At 34.7% G+C, this 14,299-nt stretch overlaps 1 protein-coding gene across 1 annotated transcript; it reads left to right on the forward strand.

Moving 5' to 3' along the window:
- Positions 1–1,038: 1,038 nt before the first annotated feature.
- Positions 1,039–11,054, forward strand: LOC128859753 (proton-coupled zinc antiporter SLC30A1). The gene is made up of 11 exons (XM_054096811.1): positions 1,039–1,367; positions 7,620–7,806; positions 7,868–7,992; positions 8,858–8,955; positions 9,040–9,164; positions 9,238–9,363; positions 9,422–9,568; positions 9,625–9,737; positions 10,146–10,377; positions 10,442–10,520; positions 10,831–11,054. Exons 2-11 carry the CDS (start codon positions 7,630–7,632, stop codon positions 10,923–10,925), a joined length of 1,317 nt encoding a protein of 438 aa, XP_053952786.1. The 5' UTR covers positions 1,039–1,367; positions 7,620–7,629; the 3' UTR covers positions 10,926–11,054.
- The last annotated feature ends 3,245 nt before the right edge of the window (positions 11,055–14,299 follow it).

Consider the following 14,299-nt stretch of genomic DNA (forward strand, 5'->3'; position numbering starts at 1 on the left):
GTTTCTTCTTACATTTGTAATAATAATTATCGATAACAAAGGGTTGTATGTGAATAAATATGGTTATTATGTAGGATTATTTTACAATCTCAGATTTTGAGAGAACATTTTGTAACGAGTAATCTCGCTTTTTAACTACGGATTGGGATTTAAACGGATTGGGAAAAAGTAGATCATCTACTTATATGTGAACGTATTTTAATTCGCATATTACTTAGAGAACGAGTTGCGTGCCGTGGGAACATAGTATAAATCTAAGCGAACTGGACTTTTACACCGACTTACACATGGACGCATCTGGAAGGGAGACACTGGAAATTCTCTTTTCAAGTCTCATTCGCGGTCACACGGGTAAAATTGTTTTCGGCAACATTTTGACGTAGTAACCGTCTTCTGGTTCGAATATATTTTACAACCCGCTATCATGTAAAGCGGAGAACGTTTGTCAAACGATTCTTAAATATTTCAATGAATAGTGCAAACTGGTTAAATAATAAATAATTTGTTGTTTTTTTTTTTATTTGCATAAATGCATATAAATTTTAGTACTTGAATAAAAAACATGTAATTAATACTTCATATATAAATAATTAACTTGAGTATCTAGAAATAACTATTTTAAATTATACCTACTTTACTAGCAAAAATAATCGGGCATTTCCTAAGCAGCGTTCGGATGTTTGTCATCGTTGTTATCTTCCGTTTGATTGAAAACCAACACATAACTCAGAATTTCCACCCACAAAAGAAGAAAACAAATGAAGCAACTGTCAAAAATTGCTTTAAGATTGGAAATACGAATAAGAAGAGCAAAGCGTGTCGCTAGTACAGTAGACAAATTCCCGTCCTTCACCGTCGAACAAAATATTTCCCTTCCAAATATTTCCCTGTGTAAATGGGCACTTAGAACAGACATAAAGATCACAATTTTAGTTTGAAACAAGATAATCGAGAAACTCGATAATAATGGTTTTTGACGCCGTTGGCTTATTTGTTTTGGCACGAAATTAGCCCAGAACTGAAATTCTTTAACCTGATGATTTTGACATTTCCAGTTGATTCAGTAGCATTGACAAGTACTCATATATATTTAGTATATAGATATTTCGTTTTTACTCGAGGTGATGGCAAAAGTTTCGTGCTTGCATTTAAGTATTTATTATCGTTTGATTGCGTCGGGTGATGAATATTAAACAAGAATACAGTCTATTTAAGTAAACTAGTGTAGCATTAACAGTTTACATTGCTGACGGGAAAGGAGAAACTTTGTGTTATAAACACTATTGAATTTTAATTTTAGGTTGCAAAATTTCTCGGCAAATAGTTTTTACTTACGATTTATTAGAAAGAAGAAATCAATAAGTTTGGTACGTGCTGTTATTTTAATAGTAATATGAGCTAAATATAAGTTAATATATGTATTTATGTACATGCAGTGCTATATATTGGTAAATAGCCCCTACTCATTTGCTGTGATTCATTGGGATTGATATTACTTTGTTTTGCACTCCTAACTACGCTTTGTTGAAGTTGAATGCACTCGACCCAAAAAAAAAAAAATAATGGCAAGCAAAATCCACATTCAATCTTACATTTGAAAAATGCATAATACGTCAATATTATTGATTGGTAATTAGAATGCGTTAAATAAAATAGCATATTGCCAATGCATGAAAGTTACAAAACTACTTGCTCATTTTTGATTTAATTCAATTTGTATTAATAAGGCTGTAAAATATTTATATCAGGTTTTTAAGACACCTCACGTATTTACATAGCAAATTTCTAAAATGTTTATAATGTATGTGTGCACATACATATGTATGTACAGAGTTTGAGTGCATACAATTATTTAAAAACCATTGATAAACTATCTGTCTATATTTGAATTCTTATACTATAATTTAAAGTGCGACTTATTGAATGTAGGGAAACTTAGAAATGGAGGCAACCGATTTTGGGGGTAAAATTGATACAATTGGAAAGATTATAGTTTTCGATTTATTTTAAGTTCAACTTTATAAACTTATTAACGACACAACGTCATTTCTCAATTAGCAAAAATTGTTCGAAATTGAAAGCACGTGAACGCGTCGCCACATAGTTGCAACACAGACGGTATATTTGGAGGGCGCTATCAATTTTACTTCCAAAATCCTTTGCCTCCATTTTAAAACCAACCCTTGAATGTTATTGTAAGAGCCGTTATTCGAGGTGAACGGTACTGAAATTCAAAAATAAATAACAAAAATTAAAAATAACATCTTTGTAATATAACACACTTTTTAATAGTTATTTCTAATTCTTGCAAGTAGGCGTTCAATATCGCCACAAAATTATCCATTATATACCAATTTAGAGAGTAAAGAGGCAGTTCTATGAAAGAAAAATTTTATCCAGCGAAAATTATTCATCAAGAAAACATACTATATGGTCTCAAAGGATCGTTTGTAAACAAACAAGTTATTTTTTGCGGAATCTGGTCTTATGTGCACTTCAGCTCTTGCGGCGGTTTGAAATTTGCAGTTTATAGTCAGAAACGATAAAATTTAAAATTTAACAACAAAAAGCATGAGTATATGAAATATATTTCTGGTATTTGTTTTTTTTTTTTTTGTTAACGCCCTAGCTTTGCTTACTTATTCGGGGCGACATGGGCGCAAATGGGCAAAACCATCGGGAAAAAACTATAAAAATTCAATGGGATTTTTTTGCAAATTCAAACTTACACATTATTATACGAAATTTCATACCGAATTTTTCTAGAAATTGAAATGAATTATTTTCAACTCAGAACAAATAAGCGACATCCTCGCCATTCGCAGTCATTCAAACATCGAAAAAATAAGCAAATTCATTAAAACCTTCGAAATGACTATATAACAAATAATCCAGACTCCCACAGACGACACAGAGCTGATGGCCTCTGCAGCCAAAGCTCAAACATAATTTTAGTACTGGTATTCATACCAGTCACTAAATAATAATAATAATATTTTCATTTGTGTGGTTGTCCTTGTGTTTATAAAAAATATGAGTATTCCCAAAAAAAAATAATAATCAAAACTAGTCAAAATGTTGATAAGCAGTCGTTTGTCACTGGCAGAACTACATATATAATTTTGTTAGAACTTTATTTAGGCTTATAAGTTATAAATATTTAACTACTGCCATCATTACTTACGGCTTTGGCGCCAAAAAAGACTGATTCTTTGACAGCCGGGTTTACTCTAGTAGTAAACTTTTCATGAAAAGAGAACTTTATTAAATAGAGAATATATGTATATATGTATGTATATGATAAACTCACAGTACACCATTATTTATGATATGAGAAATGTGTTAAGGCTTTTCTATGCTCATATGGACACATATCAATTTTTTCATCCCTTGACGGTTGAGCTATTTTACTCGTTTCAAACTTGATAATACTGATAAGATACGGTTGAACGGTTGCCTTTTTTGCTTTTTTCTTAATAGTAACATAATCAAACAAGTCTAATCTCTTTCCCCAACAGTTTGACTTAGTTTCTATTGGGTAATATTTATATCTGTGTGTACAAATACGTAATATCTATACATACATTAACAAATATATGTACAAGAATATGCTACTAGCAAGTGCAGTGATGCTAAGTGAAACATATTTTTATACCCGCGCTCTTTTGCCCAAGGATACTATAAATTTGTTCGCATAACGGTTGAACATATGTCTGTAATAGCATTGACAGACGGCGTCGTTAATCCGGACTACCGTGGAAGTTAATCTGATTGAAAATGTGGTGTGCCAGACGGTTGGTACGCGGATTAGTGAACACCCGATTTGTTTATTCGAAAGTTTTGTCAGTAAAAGATGGATCGCAGGCAACAAATACGGGTATTAGCCCTGATGCTAAGAAATATGTAGTTATTTATTAAAAAATCTTAAATTGCAATTTCTCAAATTGCTCCGAAATACCAAAACCATTAATGTAATTTCGAAATGTTAGTGCAAACTAGCATTACATCCATTCATTTGAAAGATTGTAAGTTTGATATTATACAATTTATAGGCTTGTAAATTATAATATACAGGTATGTATGTATATTCATGCTACAAAAATAATACTCCTGTTGTGCTCATCATATTGTCCCAGAATATTATGCTGGAATGATTGTTCTTAAACCTTCTAGTTCTTTTTAAAAGTTTGATTATTTTTCATTCACTATGTATTTTAACTGTCCTTTTTCGGCAGTGTTGCCATGAAAAATTCTCCCCCTTAAATTATGGGAATTAAGTCTAGTAGTTGATGCGGATTAGATAGCAATTAATTCCTGAGATAATTCCGAATTAAGTCGTTAATCCCGAGCATAAATCATCAAGATAGATATAGACATATGTACATACATATGCATATTAAACATGCATACCAAAATTTTCAAAATGATGAGAGGATTCGATTTGGCCATGTCTGTCCGTTCGTCCATGCGCACTATAACTCCAACAAAAGCTAACATATTTCAATGACTGTCACTTCAGCGGCCAAGGACTGTCACTTCAGCAGCTTTCCCCGTATATGTATAGAGTATGTTTATGCTGCCACAACAACAACGACATTCATTTCCAACGAGGGCAATAATAATATAATTGTGTGTTAATCTTACCTAACCATTATATTAAGGGAAATATGAATACATACGTTTCTTATATTTGGGTTATAAAAACAAAAAAAAACAAGCAAAAATATTTTTGCATGAGGCTTATGCTGGGAAAATTAAAAAGGTAAATTTTACGAATTTTAAAAACACTAGTATCTCAGAAACTACTCAACTACTACCGTTACAAAATCAATTATATCATTGGAGAGGTAATTAATATATATTTTTTATGTAAATACTTCTTAAATTTTTGTTGTAAGTTTTTTAGGAATAAAATTTGTATAGCAAAATACGAAAAAGTTACATATTGTTATATTTACCTCTCTCGATTCATCACTTCTCTGCATCTCTTTGTTTAAAATTGCTTAGCTCGCAATCAACAAGTATACGTAAGGAAATGTTTTTGTTATGTTATTATTGTTGTTGTAATAGCATAAACAATCCGCATAAATGTTTGGGAAATGATGCTGAAATGATAGTCCTTGATCGGATATAAATACGGGTCGTTCCGGTAAGGTAGAACGGAATGTTGATATATTTTGCATCAGTTTTTGCATTAAAGAGTAGTGGAGCAGATTGTATATGATGAATTATTTTTGTTGTGACTCACTGAATATAAATAAATAAATCGTTAAAAAAAATAATCACTATATCAATAGATTATATATGAATTTTTTTAACATTAAAAGTTGGGGGGTTCAGAAACTATAAAAACATTGTTTTAATAGCACACATAAATAATCTTGGTTGTTGTGCTCAGGCGTGCTTCCAGTTCTTTGCTACTAGACCAACTACAGATAGCACTTAAATTTTTTTTATTGTTGTTCTGAGCTACAAGAAGTAACGAAACGTAGCTAGGAGCGGGGCAAAACGGTTGCCACCGCGTTTTGAGCTACCTCCTCTTCTATTCATCTGTTCAAGTTGAGAGAAGTAGCGAAAGCAAATGAAGGATATGTTGTTGTTGTTTTAACAGCATAGTTAGCCCTGTCAGTGTAGGTATATCATCGGTCGTCTTCGTCTAGCTCATCTAGGGGTAGGCCCAGGAAACATGCTGTTTCGACGGGTTGGGTCCAGAGGGAGAGGGGGGTTAGATGAGTCTGATTAAGGGGGCATGTGAAGAGGTGGTTAGTGTCGTGCGGGGTACCTTCACATGCCGGACATGTGTTTGGTATGTCGGGGTCAATTCTGGATAAGTAGGAGTTTAACCTGCTACAATATCCAGAACGTAATTGTGCCAATGTTACACGAGTCTCACGGGGAACAAATGATTCCCATGGCAGCCGGTTCTACGTTACCGGAATGACTCGGGTTTTTCCCGACCAAGGGCTGCCGCCCCAGTACACTAGCCCTGTCTAGTGTATCGTATATCAAATGAAGGATATGAAATAGCGTAGTAATTTTAATTACTGTTTTGCGTACTTTAGACCGGTTCTTTGAAAACCAATAAAATTATAACAGTTGCATGTGGCAGGTGGTGAGGAGCAGGAATCTTGTCTTTTACCCGTCCGACGGCGGTTGTATTTTCTACCGAAACGGTGCGTATTCCTTACTTATTACTATATTTTAGAAAACCTTAGGAAAAATACGATCACAGATAAATAAATATAAGTATAGCTGTTGCGCCTATAACTCGACTTATAATAATATAATAGAATAGGATAGAATATTATCTACTTGGTTTAACGAAATTCTATCCTATTTCGGCCTTTTCTTTAAACTGGCACTGACTAAATGTGTAACCTAACCTAGCAACAAAGCTTAAGCATTTTACTTTCATGTACATATGTATGCATTGATATAGGCAACGAACATATATGTATGTACATCTGCATATTTATGTAAATATTTTTAATCAAATGAAAGTGGGCTATATTTGTGAATACTTTTGATAAGTAGTCCTACTCATACTTGGTTAGCTGACGGCCAAAGCGCTTCATCTTGCGAAAATTCACTGGTTAGTTCCGACCATATGAAACTGAATTAGGTTAATATGTACATATGTACATACATACATATACATATACATATATATTCATGTTTGAACGGTGATCTACATATGCATGGCATTTGCGCATGTTAGACCGAGTATATATGTATAAGTAAATATAAGGCGGTCCATATAGTGGTTTTTTAAATCATATGAAAACCCGATAAGGTCCTAGCACTCGAGAAAAATATTTTAGTTATTGCAGCCGACCGAGAGGAATTATTAGCCATAGTGGAACATGTTTTACGTCCGTGGAGTTTAGTAATTTCATCTTAAAGCGAAATATCGACCATGTTAAAGTAGCCGTCAGCTCTCCCCAACCGAACGGACAAATCGAATGCAAGAATAGGGTCCTTAACCGTGCTCAAAATGAGAACCTCATATCAGACACTTGATGTGCTGTTCTGGCCAAAAATGCGAACCTTGTACCAAATACGAGATTGTTTTTACGCACAAGAAAAGCTTTCATCGAAAGTGGCGCACACAGTCATCGTTCGATTCATAAGGCAAGGGGTTAATAGGTTAATAAAGGTTAATAAAGCAAAACTGCCCCCCCTGGGGATCGGAAAATCACACTTGATCATCGGAAAGCCAAACATCTTCGAAGAGTGACAGTTTGGTTGGAATTCGGAGCGGTATTCCATTTCCGTCCACGGTGAACGGTACAGAAGCATGATAAAAGATTTTTCGTGGCCTGAAATAAAAGACATGGACTTAAGCGATCTTTGTTTTCAGCAGGATGGCGCACCATGCTACAATCGATCTATGGATAATGGGAATGTCTACTCCTCCGAATTAACCAATAATATGTATGCCGTCCAAAATTGATTTTAGTCATTTTTTGAACTTTTCAAAAAAAAAAAAAATCATTTAAATCTAAAATTCAACTTTCATATCCTTTTTGTGCGTTTTGTGCTTGTTGAATACAAATGAGGAAATGCATGGTTTTCTGAAAGGGAAAAATAATAAATATTTATATTTTCTGTATTTTCAGAATTGACGAAATGTCTAAATATTCAGGAAAAAAATGTCGTTTGCTTTCAATGATGTGGTTGACTGCATTTTTCTTTTTCGTGGAAATTGTAGTTGGCTATGTAACAAATTCGATGGCGTTGGTAGCAGACAGTTTCCATATGCTAGGTGACATCGCAGCACTTGTCATATCATTTCTATCCGTAAAAGTAAGTATTTTGTGTCGTAAATAATGAGTTAAATCCTTACCTTATCGTATCAATTACACAGATGTCCCCGAAAAAGTGGTCTAAAAATACATTTGGCTGGGCACGAGCAGAAGTTTTAGGTGCGCTGGTGAACGCTGTTTTCTTAGTGGCTTTGTGTTTTAGCATTACCATAGAGGCTTGTAAAAGGTAACTTTTAGAAAATTGTCAACCAAAATTCTATACCTATATCATGGAACTTTGAGTTTTTGATAAAATGACTGACTATATTTATAAGTAATGCAACAAGTAAGAATCAATAGCGGCTTTTGCTTTAAACCATATTAACGTTCGTTCTCTGAAAGATTGCCACAAATTAAAAAATTAAAAAAAAGCGAATATAGTATATAATACGTTTTCAATTTACTATGCACCCCTAACTAAAAGTAGAAAACAGCATTTGGAGGTGTTTTTATAATTCGTAAATTTAACATGCGGCACCTCATTTTTATTAGTTTTTATAATTTAAAAATCACAAGATGACCCAGCCATTAACTGAATATTTACATACAATTAATTAAAAGTAGCGAAAAATAAAGAAAACGGTTTGAGAAAGACGCCACCTATAGTATTCAGCATGCAGCCTGTCAATATCGAGACAATTTAATGTCTGCCGGCGTATAAAATTTAAATGTACACAAGAATGACGAATTACTTACAATTCAAACGCAATTTCCATCAAACAGGCAGTGGAAACATTTAACAATTCTCTCAAACCCAAAACCTTCAAACATTGGGTTTGTCTTTTGTGGAAACGTATTATAAAATAACTAGCCCCATATTTCCACTCCAGTGGAAAAAGACGATCGTTAGTTTACTGAGATGGCAGCCCTTGGTCGATAAAATCCGAGTCATGCCGGTACGTAGAACTGGTTGAAATGGGGATGGGTTTTTAGTTGTTGCTCTTAACTTTTTTTCTATAAACCTTGTGTTTCCCTATAGTCAGTCAATTACAAAATTTCAAGTGGTGACATGATTATGACATGAGCTGTATAATATCTGCAAATATTCATAGGTTTATAGAAGAAGAAGAAATCCATGAGCCAAAACTCTTAGTGATAGTGGGCTGCCTTGGTTTATTAGTAAATGTCATAGGATTGTGCTTGCTTTACGGTGAGTAGATGTTCTATAATAGCCATACATAAATATTATATATTAAAGTAAAAAATGTGTATACATACATTAATTCTTTTGCAGAGCATGGCGGTCACCACGGCCACTCACATGGTGGAGGTCTTACGAGAAATCACAGCAGGCTTACAGAACTAGCAAATATAGATGATGGCGAAGGTGAGCCCGTGGACTTTGCTTATGAAAAGGAGGTATGATAAAAATTTGATATTATAATAAAAAAGTTAAACTCTCGATAATTAAACAAAATAACTTAACTCTTAGAAAAAACCAATGAAGAAATTAAATCATGGCCACAGTCACGATCCAGGCCATATGAATATGCGTGGCGCATTTTTACATGTATTGAGCGACGCGTTGGGTAGTATCATTGTGGTGATTAGTGCTTTGGTATGTCTTACATATTTTGTAGAACGGAATTTTATTATAATCGTTTATTTGAGAATAGGTTGTGTGGCTGACTGACTGGAAATATCGATTCTATATGGATCCAGCTCTTTCCATCGTTTTGGTTTGCTTAATTTTGCATTCTGTTTGGCCGCTCCTACGAGAATCGGCATTAATATTGCTACAAACTGTGCCAACTCATATCCAAGTAAATGCTATATTTTCAGTCCGGAAAAAAATATATATTTTTATTTTTCTGTTTAGGTCGACGCCATCCAAAAACGTCTGTTAGAAAAAGTTGATGGCGTTTTGGCTGTTCATGAATTTCACGTCTGGCAATTGGCTGGAGACCGTATAATTGCTTCAGCTCACATAAGGTAATAGAGGATTAGATATGAGCTTACTTAGTCGCAAATATGTAAATAACAATGTGTGTCCATTAAAAAAAAACACCGGCAAATTTTATCTAAATGCAGTTCATAAGAATAGGGAAAGCATGCAAATTTTGCTGCCAAAATCCTTTTAAACTGATTGTTGGAAAAAGAAGCACATTTTGTTCAGACGAGCTTAAACACCTCCAATCAGAGATTTTCCGAAATATTACCATTCACAGATTTATATGTAGTTGCGTTTTATTATACATAAAAACTATGTATGTATGTCATACATTTCCCATATATAATATATCCATATGTACCTATATCCATGTATACACTCTTAAATGTACATGCATTCAAAGACAGATTTCTTTATATCCATACATTTCATTAAATAATTTCATATAGGTGCCGCAACCTTTCGGAATATATGAAAATCGCGGAAAAGGTTAAAGAATTTTTCCACAATGAAGGTATACATTCGACAACAATACAACCCGAGTTTGTCGAAATAGAAGGTTGCAACATGTCCGATGGCACGTCCAGTCTGAATATGAGCGGCTCCGATTGTGCATTAGATTGTCCAAGTACAGCGGAGGGATGCGTCAAAGCGACTTGTTGCCAAAATAATAGCAAATTGGTAAGTTCCTTACATATATATCAATCTACAAAATGGTTATGAATTATTTCACGTTTGTTTACAGAATCAGGTGCCCTCACCGACGAATTCTCCCTACACTTGCCGCCAAAGGAACTCAAAAAATCCCAATGATGTTGAAGCAGGTGTGTTTTTAGAAATGTCCTAATATTGTGATATTGAAACGACAGAACCGAAATTTTTGGTCTAGGTTTTTTATTTATTTATTTTTATTATTATTAAAGCATTTGCAATATAATATTAATATTCGTACACATTAGATTGGAGTGAAAAGTTGTAAAGTGTAACAAATGTAATGTTGGAGTCTTATTGCTCTTATACTGAATGAAAACCGCATACCCTATAAAAGCGGTCGTAGCATTAACGTTTTTCACTCGAACCTGATGACACGTTTAAACTATTATATTTTAACTCCATCTTGGTTTGGTTTTCAAGGATCTTCACTTTTGGAGTGTTTAGCCAGCACATCAAATTCAGTTAATAACGGGAATTCAGAATCTGGTCCAGTTATAAATGGAGAAGTGGTGTGACAGCTGCACCTTTTACATATGTGACGAAAATAACAACAGATCACGAGACGCACAAAAAAATTATCATCTTTTTTACACTGTAACTTTAAATACAAGTTATGCCTGCAAATTTGAATGGCATCAAAACTTGGAATTGAATGTTATTGCAAAATAATCTTACTTGGAAGGTTTGTTTTTTAAACAATTAATAAAAAATGTAGCCAGAAAGACGACAGGTGCAATTAGTGAAAGTTTTTAGAAACCAAAAATAGGATTTCATCAAAATTTAATAGGAAAATTATAAGTTGTTTCTTCAGTAGCTTTGAAGCTATAATTCGTTAATTTATATTGAAAATATTCCGAAAAAGGCTAAAATAGTAGTAGTGTTGCTATTAATGAGATAAGGATTCGTGTGAATAGGAGTGATACAGATCTTAGTATTTCCTACTGTAGTTATACATACGTAAGTATGTTACATATGTATGTACAATGTAGCTTTAAGGTATATAATAATTTTTTCGCATTTTGTGATTGTAAAAAAAAAAATGTTTTAAAAATTGGATATAACTACGTACATTATTACAATAAAAATTGGGGTTTTACAAAAGATGCTCGTAAATGATATTTGTATGTTGATATGGTATTTTCTTATTTATAACCAACGAAGGCGTAATCGTTTAGCATATGATCCTTAACGTGATTTTTTTTTTTTTTTTTTAAATAAAGTGCTAATTTATTGTTGCTTCTGCAAGCCCCTAAAACATTTCCAATAAATTTTCCGAGAAATCGGCTGAAGTGACAGTCCTTGGTCGAATTTAAATCCGGGTCGCTCTGGTATCGTAGAACCGACTGTCGGGGGGTAGGAATAGTAATTTGTTCGTATATGCGTGTAACTGATTCTCTTGTCCTGCTAAAATCTTGGCTGTACGAAACATGTTTTTTCATTAATGCAAAACATTTCTGTATGGGAATGTTTTCAATGTATTTTGTGCTTGTGGTAGAATGCCCGATAAAGTTGTAAAGAAACTCGGTATGTCCCATCAGCTATTTTGTATTGACGTTCATTTCATCCAAGTGAAACAACCGTGCTGTTAGTTCTGCCTACTCCAAACTGGATAAAGAGGCAAACCGAATGGGTCTGGTGGTGAACGAGGACAAAACAAAGTACCTCCTGTCATCAAACAAACAGTCGGCGCACTCGCGTATCGGCACCCACCTCACTGTTGACAGTTATGATTTCGAGGCTGTAAAGGACTTCGTATACTTACGAACCAGCATTAACACCGATAACAACGTCAGCCTTGAAATCCAACGTAGAATCTCTCTTGCCGACAAGTGCTACTTTGGACTAAGTAGGCAATTGAGTAGTAAAGTCCTCTCTCGACGAACAATTAATTAAAATTCATATTTTAACTGATTTTCAAATAAAGCTAAATTTAATTTAACAACTTTTTTAACACAATTTTTCCTAATTGGCAAACCACGCAACAGCATTTGCGCTCCATTTTGATTTTTATTGTATGTCAGTATCACAAGCTAAATTTGTGAAACATACCCCAAGTGACGTGAAACCAAAGCTCCCCTCTAAAACTTTTCTTCACCAACGTCTATAAAGCAAACCTTGAAGTCTATTATCCTTGATTAACGTTCTTACAGGATTATGCTTAGCTTAAAAATTCACCACAGTTAAAAATTTAATTAGAGCTGTAGTAGTTAGAGCTGTACTGAAAAATCATCTCGCAACTTCAGAAAAAATCGGCTTGTTTATCATCTAGAATTATGTACATCACAGCGAAATTGCGCTCATTTTTCTACTTCAATAAAGAAGTTGAGAGAACATATCTATCGCGCTACCCTTATGTAGAGGTTTGATTATATTTTTGTTGTTGTTGTTGTTTTAACAGCATAGTTAGCCCTGTCAGTGTAAGTATATCATCGGTCGTCTTCGTCTAGCTCATCTAAGGGTAGGCCCAGGAAACATGCTGTTTCGACAGGTTGGGTCCAGAGGGAGAGGGGGGTTAGATGAGTCGGTTTGAGGGGGCATGTGAAGAGGTGGTTAGTGTCGTGCGGGGTACCTTCACATGCCGGACATGTGTTTGGTATGTCGGGGTCAATTCTGGATATGTAGGAGTTTAACCTGCTACAATATCCAGAACGTAATTGTGCCAATGTTACACGAGTCTCACGGGGAAGCTGGAGCTCTTCATCTGCGATAGGTGGTGGTTGGACTCCGATTACGGCATTCACAGGACGGGAGTTCATGAAGGTGGTAACGGTCTCCCGGTGAATGTCGTTTATTGACTGTCTAAATACTGTCCGGTCCAGTAGGTTTCGGTCAGTTTTGTCCTGGAGTTCGTCAGCGTAGTCTAGGAGGTGCCTGGGAGGCGGCTCAGGCTCAAGCAGGTGTCTGCAGGGGTGAAACCTGCGGAAACACCCCAGCAGGAACTCCTTGCTGATCAATTTGTTGTGCTCCGCTACTGGGAGCATTTGTGCCTCGTTGTGAAGATGTTGGATGGGTGACATCAGGAGGCACCCGGTCGCTGTCCGAATATTTTGGTATTTTGACATGTCTGAAGCTTTGTCCACTGCGAATCACTAGTTCCAGGCGACCAGACAGGCGCAGCATAGTTTAGAACCGGCCGGCCAATTGCCTTAAGTGTCGAAAGCAACAGTTCTTTGTCTTTGCCCCAAGTGCTGCCGACCAGCGATTTGAGGACCTTCTTGCGATTTTGGACTTTTGTGGCAATTGCGGTTGCATGCGCAGAGAAGGAGAGCAAGCTGTCAAAGGTTACACCCAAAATTTTGGGGTTATTTACAGACACTAGCCCTGTCTAGTGTATCTTATATCACCCCAGATTATATTTTTGTATTTACAAACAATGTTTTCTTTCTATTATCTTCTTTTTTATAAATCTTACCTAAATAATTTATAAACTTCCGCTTTGTGACATCTCTTCTTAGTTCTTACGCATCTCTTGTACATTCATTACACGTCAGTTACGTTTATTTTTATTTTCAACCTGCACATTTTTGTGTGAAGAGGGCCTTATTGAACTCGATTTGAAGACCTTCGATTTTTTTATTTGATATATTTTTAATCCTTGGTTTATTCCTATGTTTTGATTTGCTTTTATTTGCTTTTTCTCTGCTATTATGTGCAAAACTGAAATGGAACTCTTAGCGTAACAAATTACAACATTTAAAATGTTCGTTTTTATAACGAAACAAGAGAAATAGATTCTAATTGTAATAGGTCAGGAGATATACAGAATTATGGCGGCAGAAATATATATTTTATGGGAGTTCATTCATGAAATATGTAAAAATAGCATTCATATAATTAGGTTTTGTCTTTAATTAGGAAATTGGAATATGATATAAACTAATACGAACAG

This window comes from Anastrepha ludens, chromosome 4, assembly GCF_028408465.1.
Source record: "Anastrepha ludens isolate Willacy chromosome 4, idAnaLude1.1, whole genome shotgun sequence".
Taxonomy (NCBI): Eukaryota; Metazoa; Arthropoda; class Insecta; order Diptera; family Tephritidae; genus Anastrepha; species Anastrepha ludens.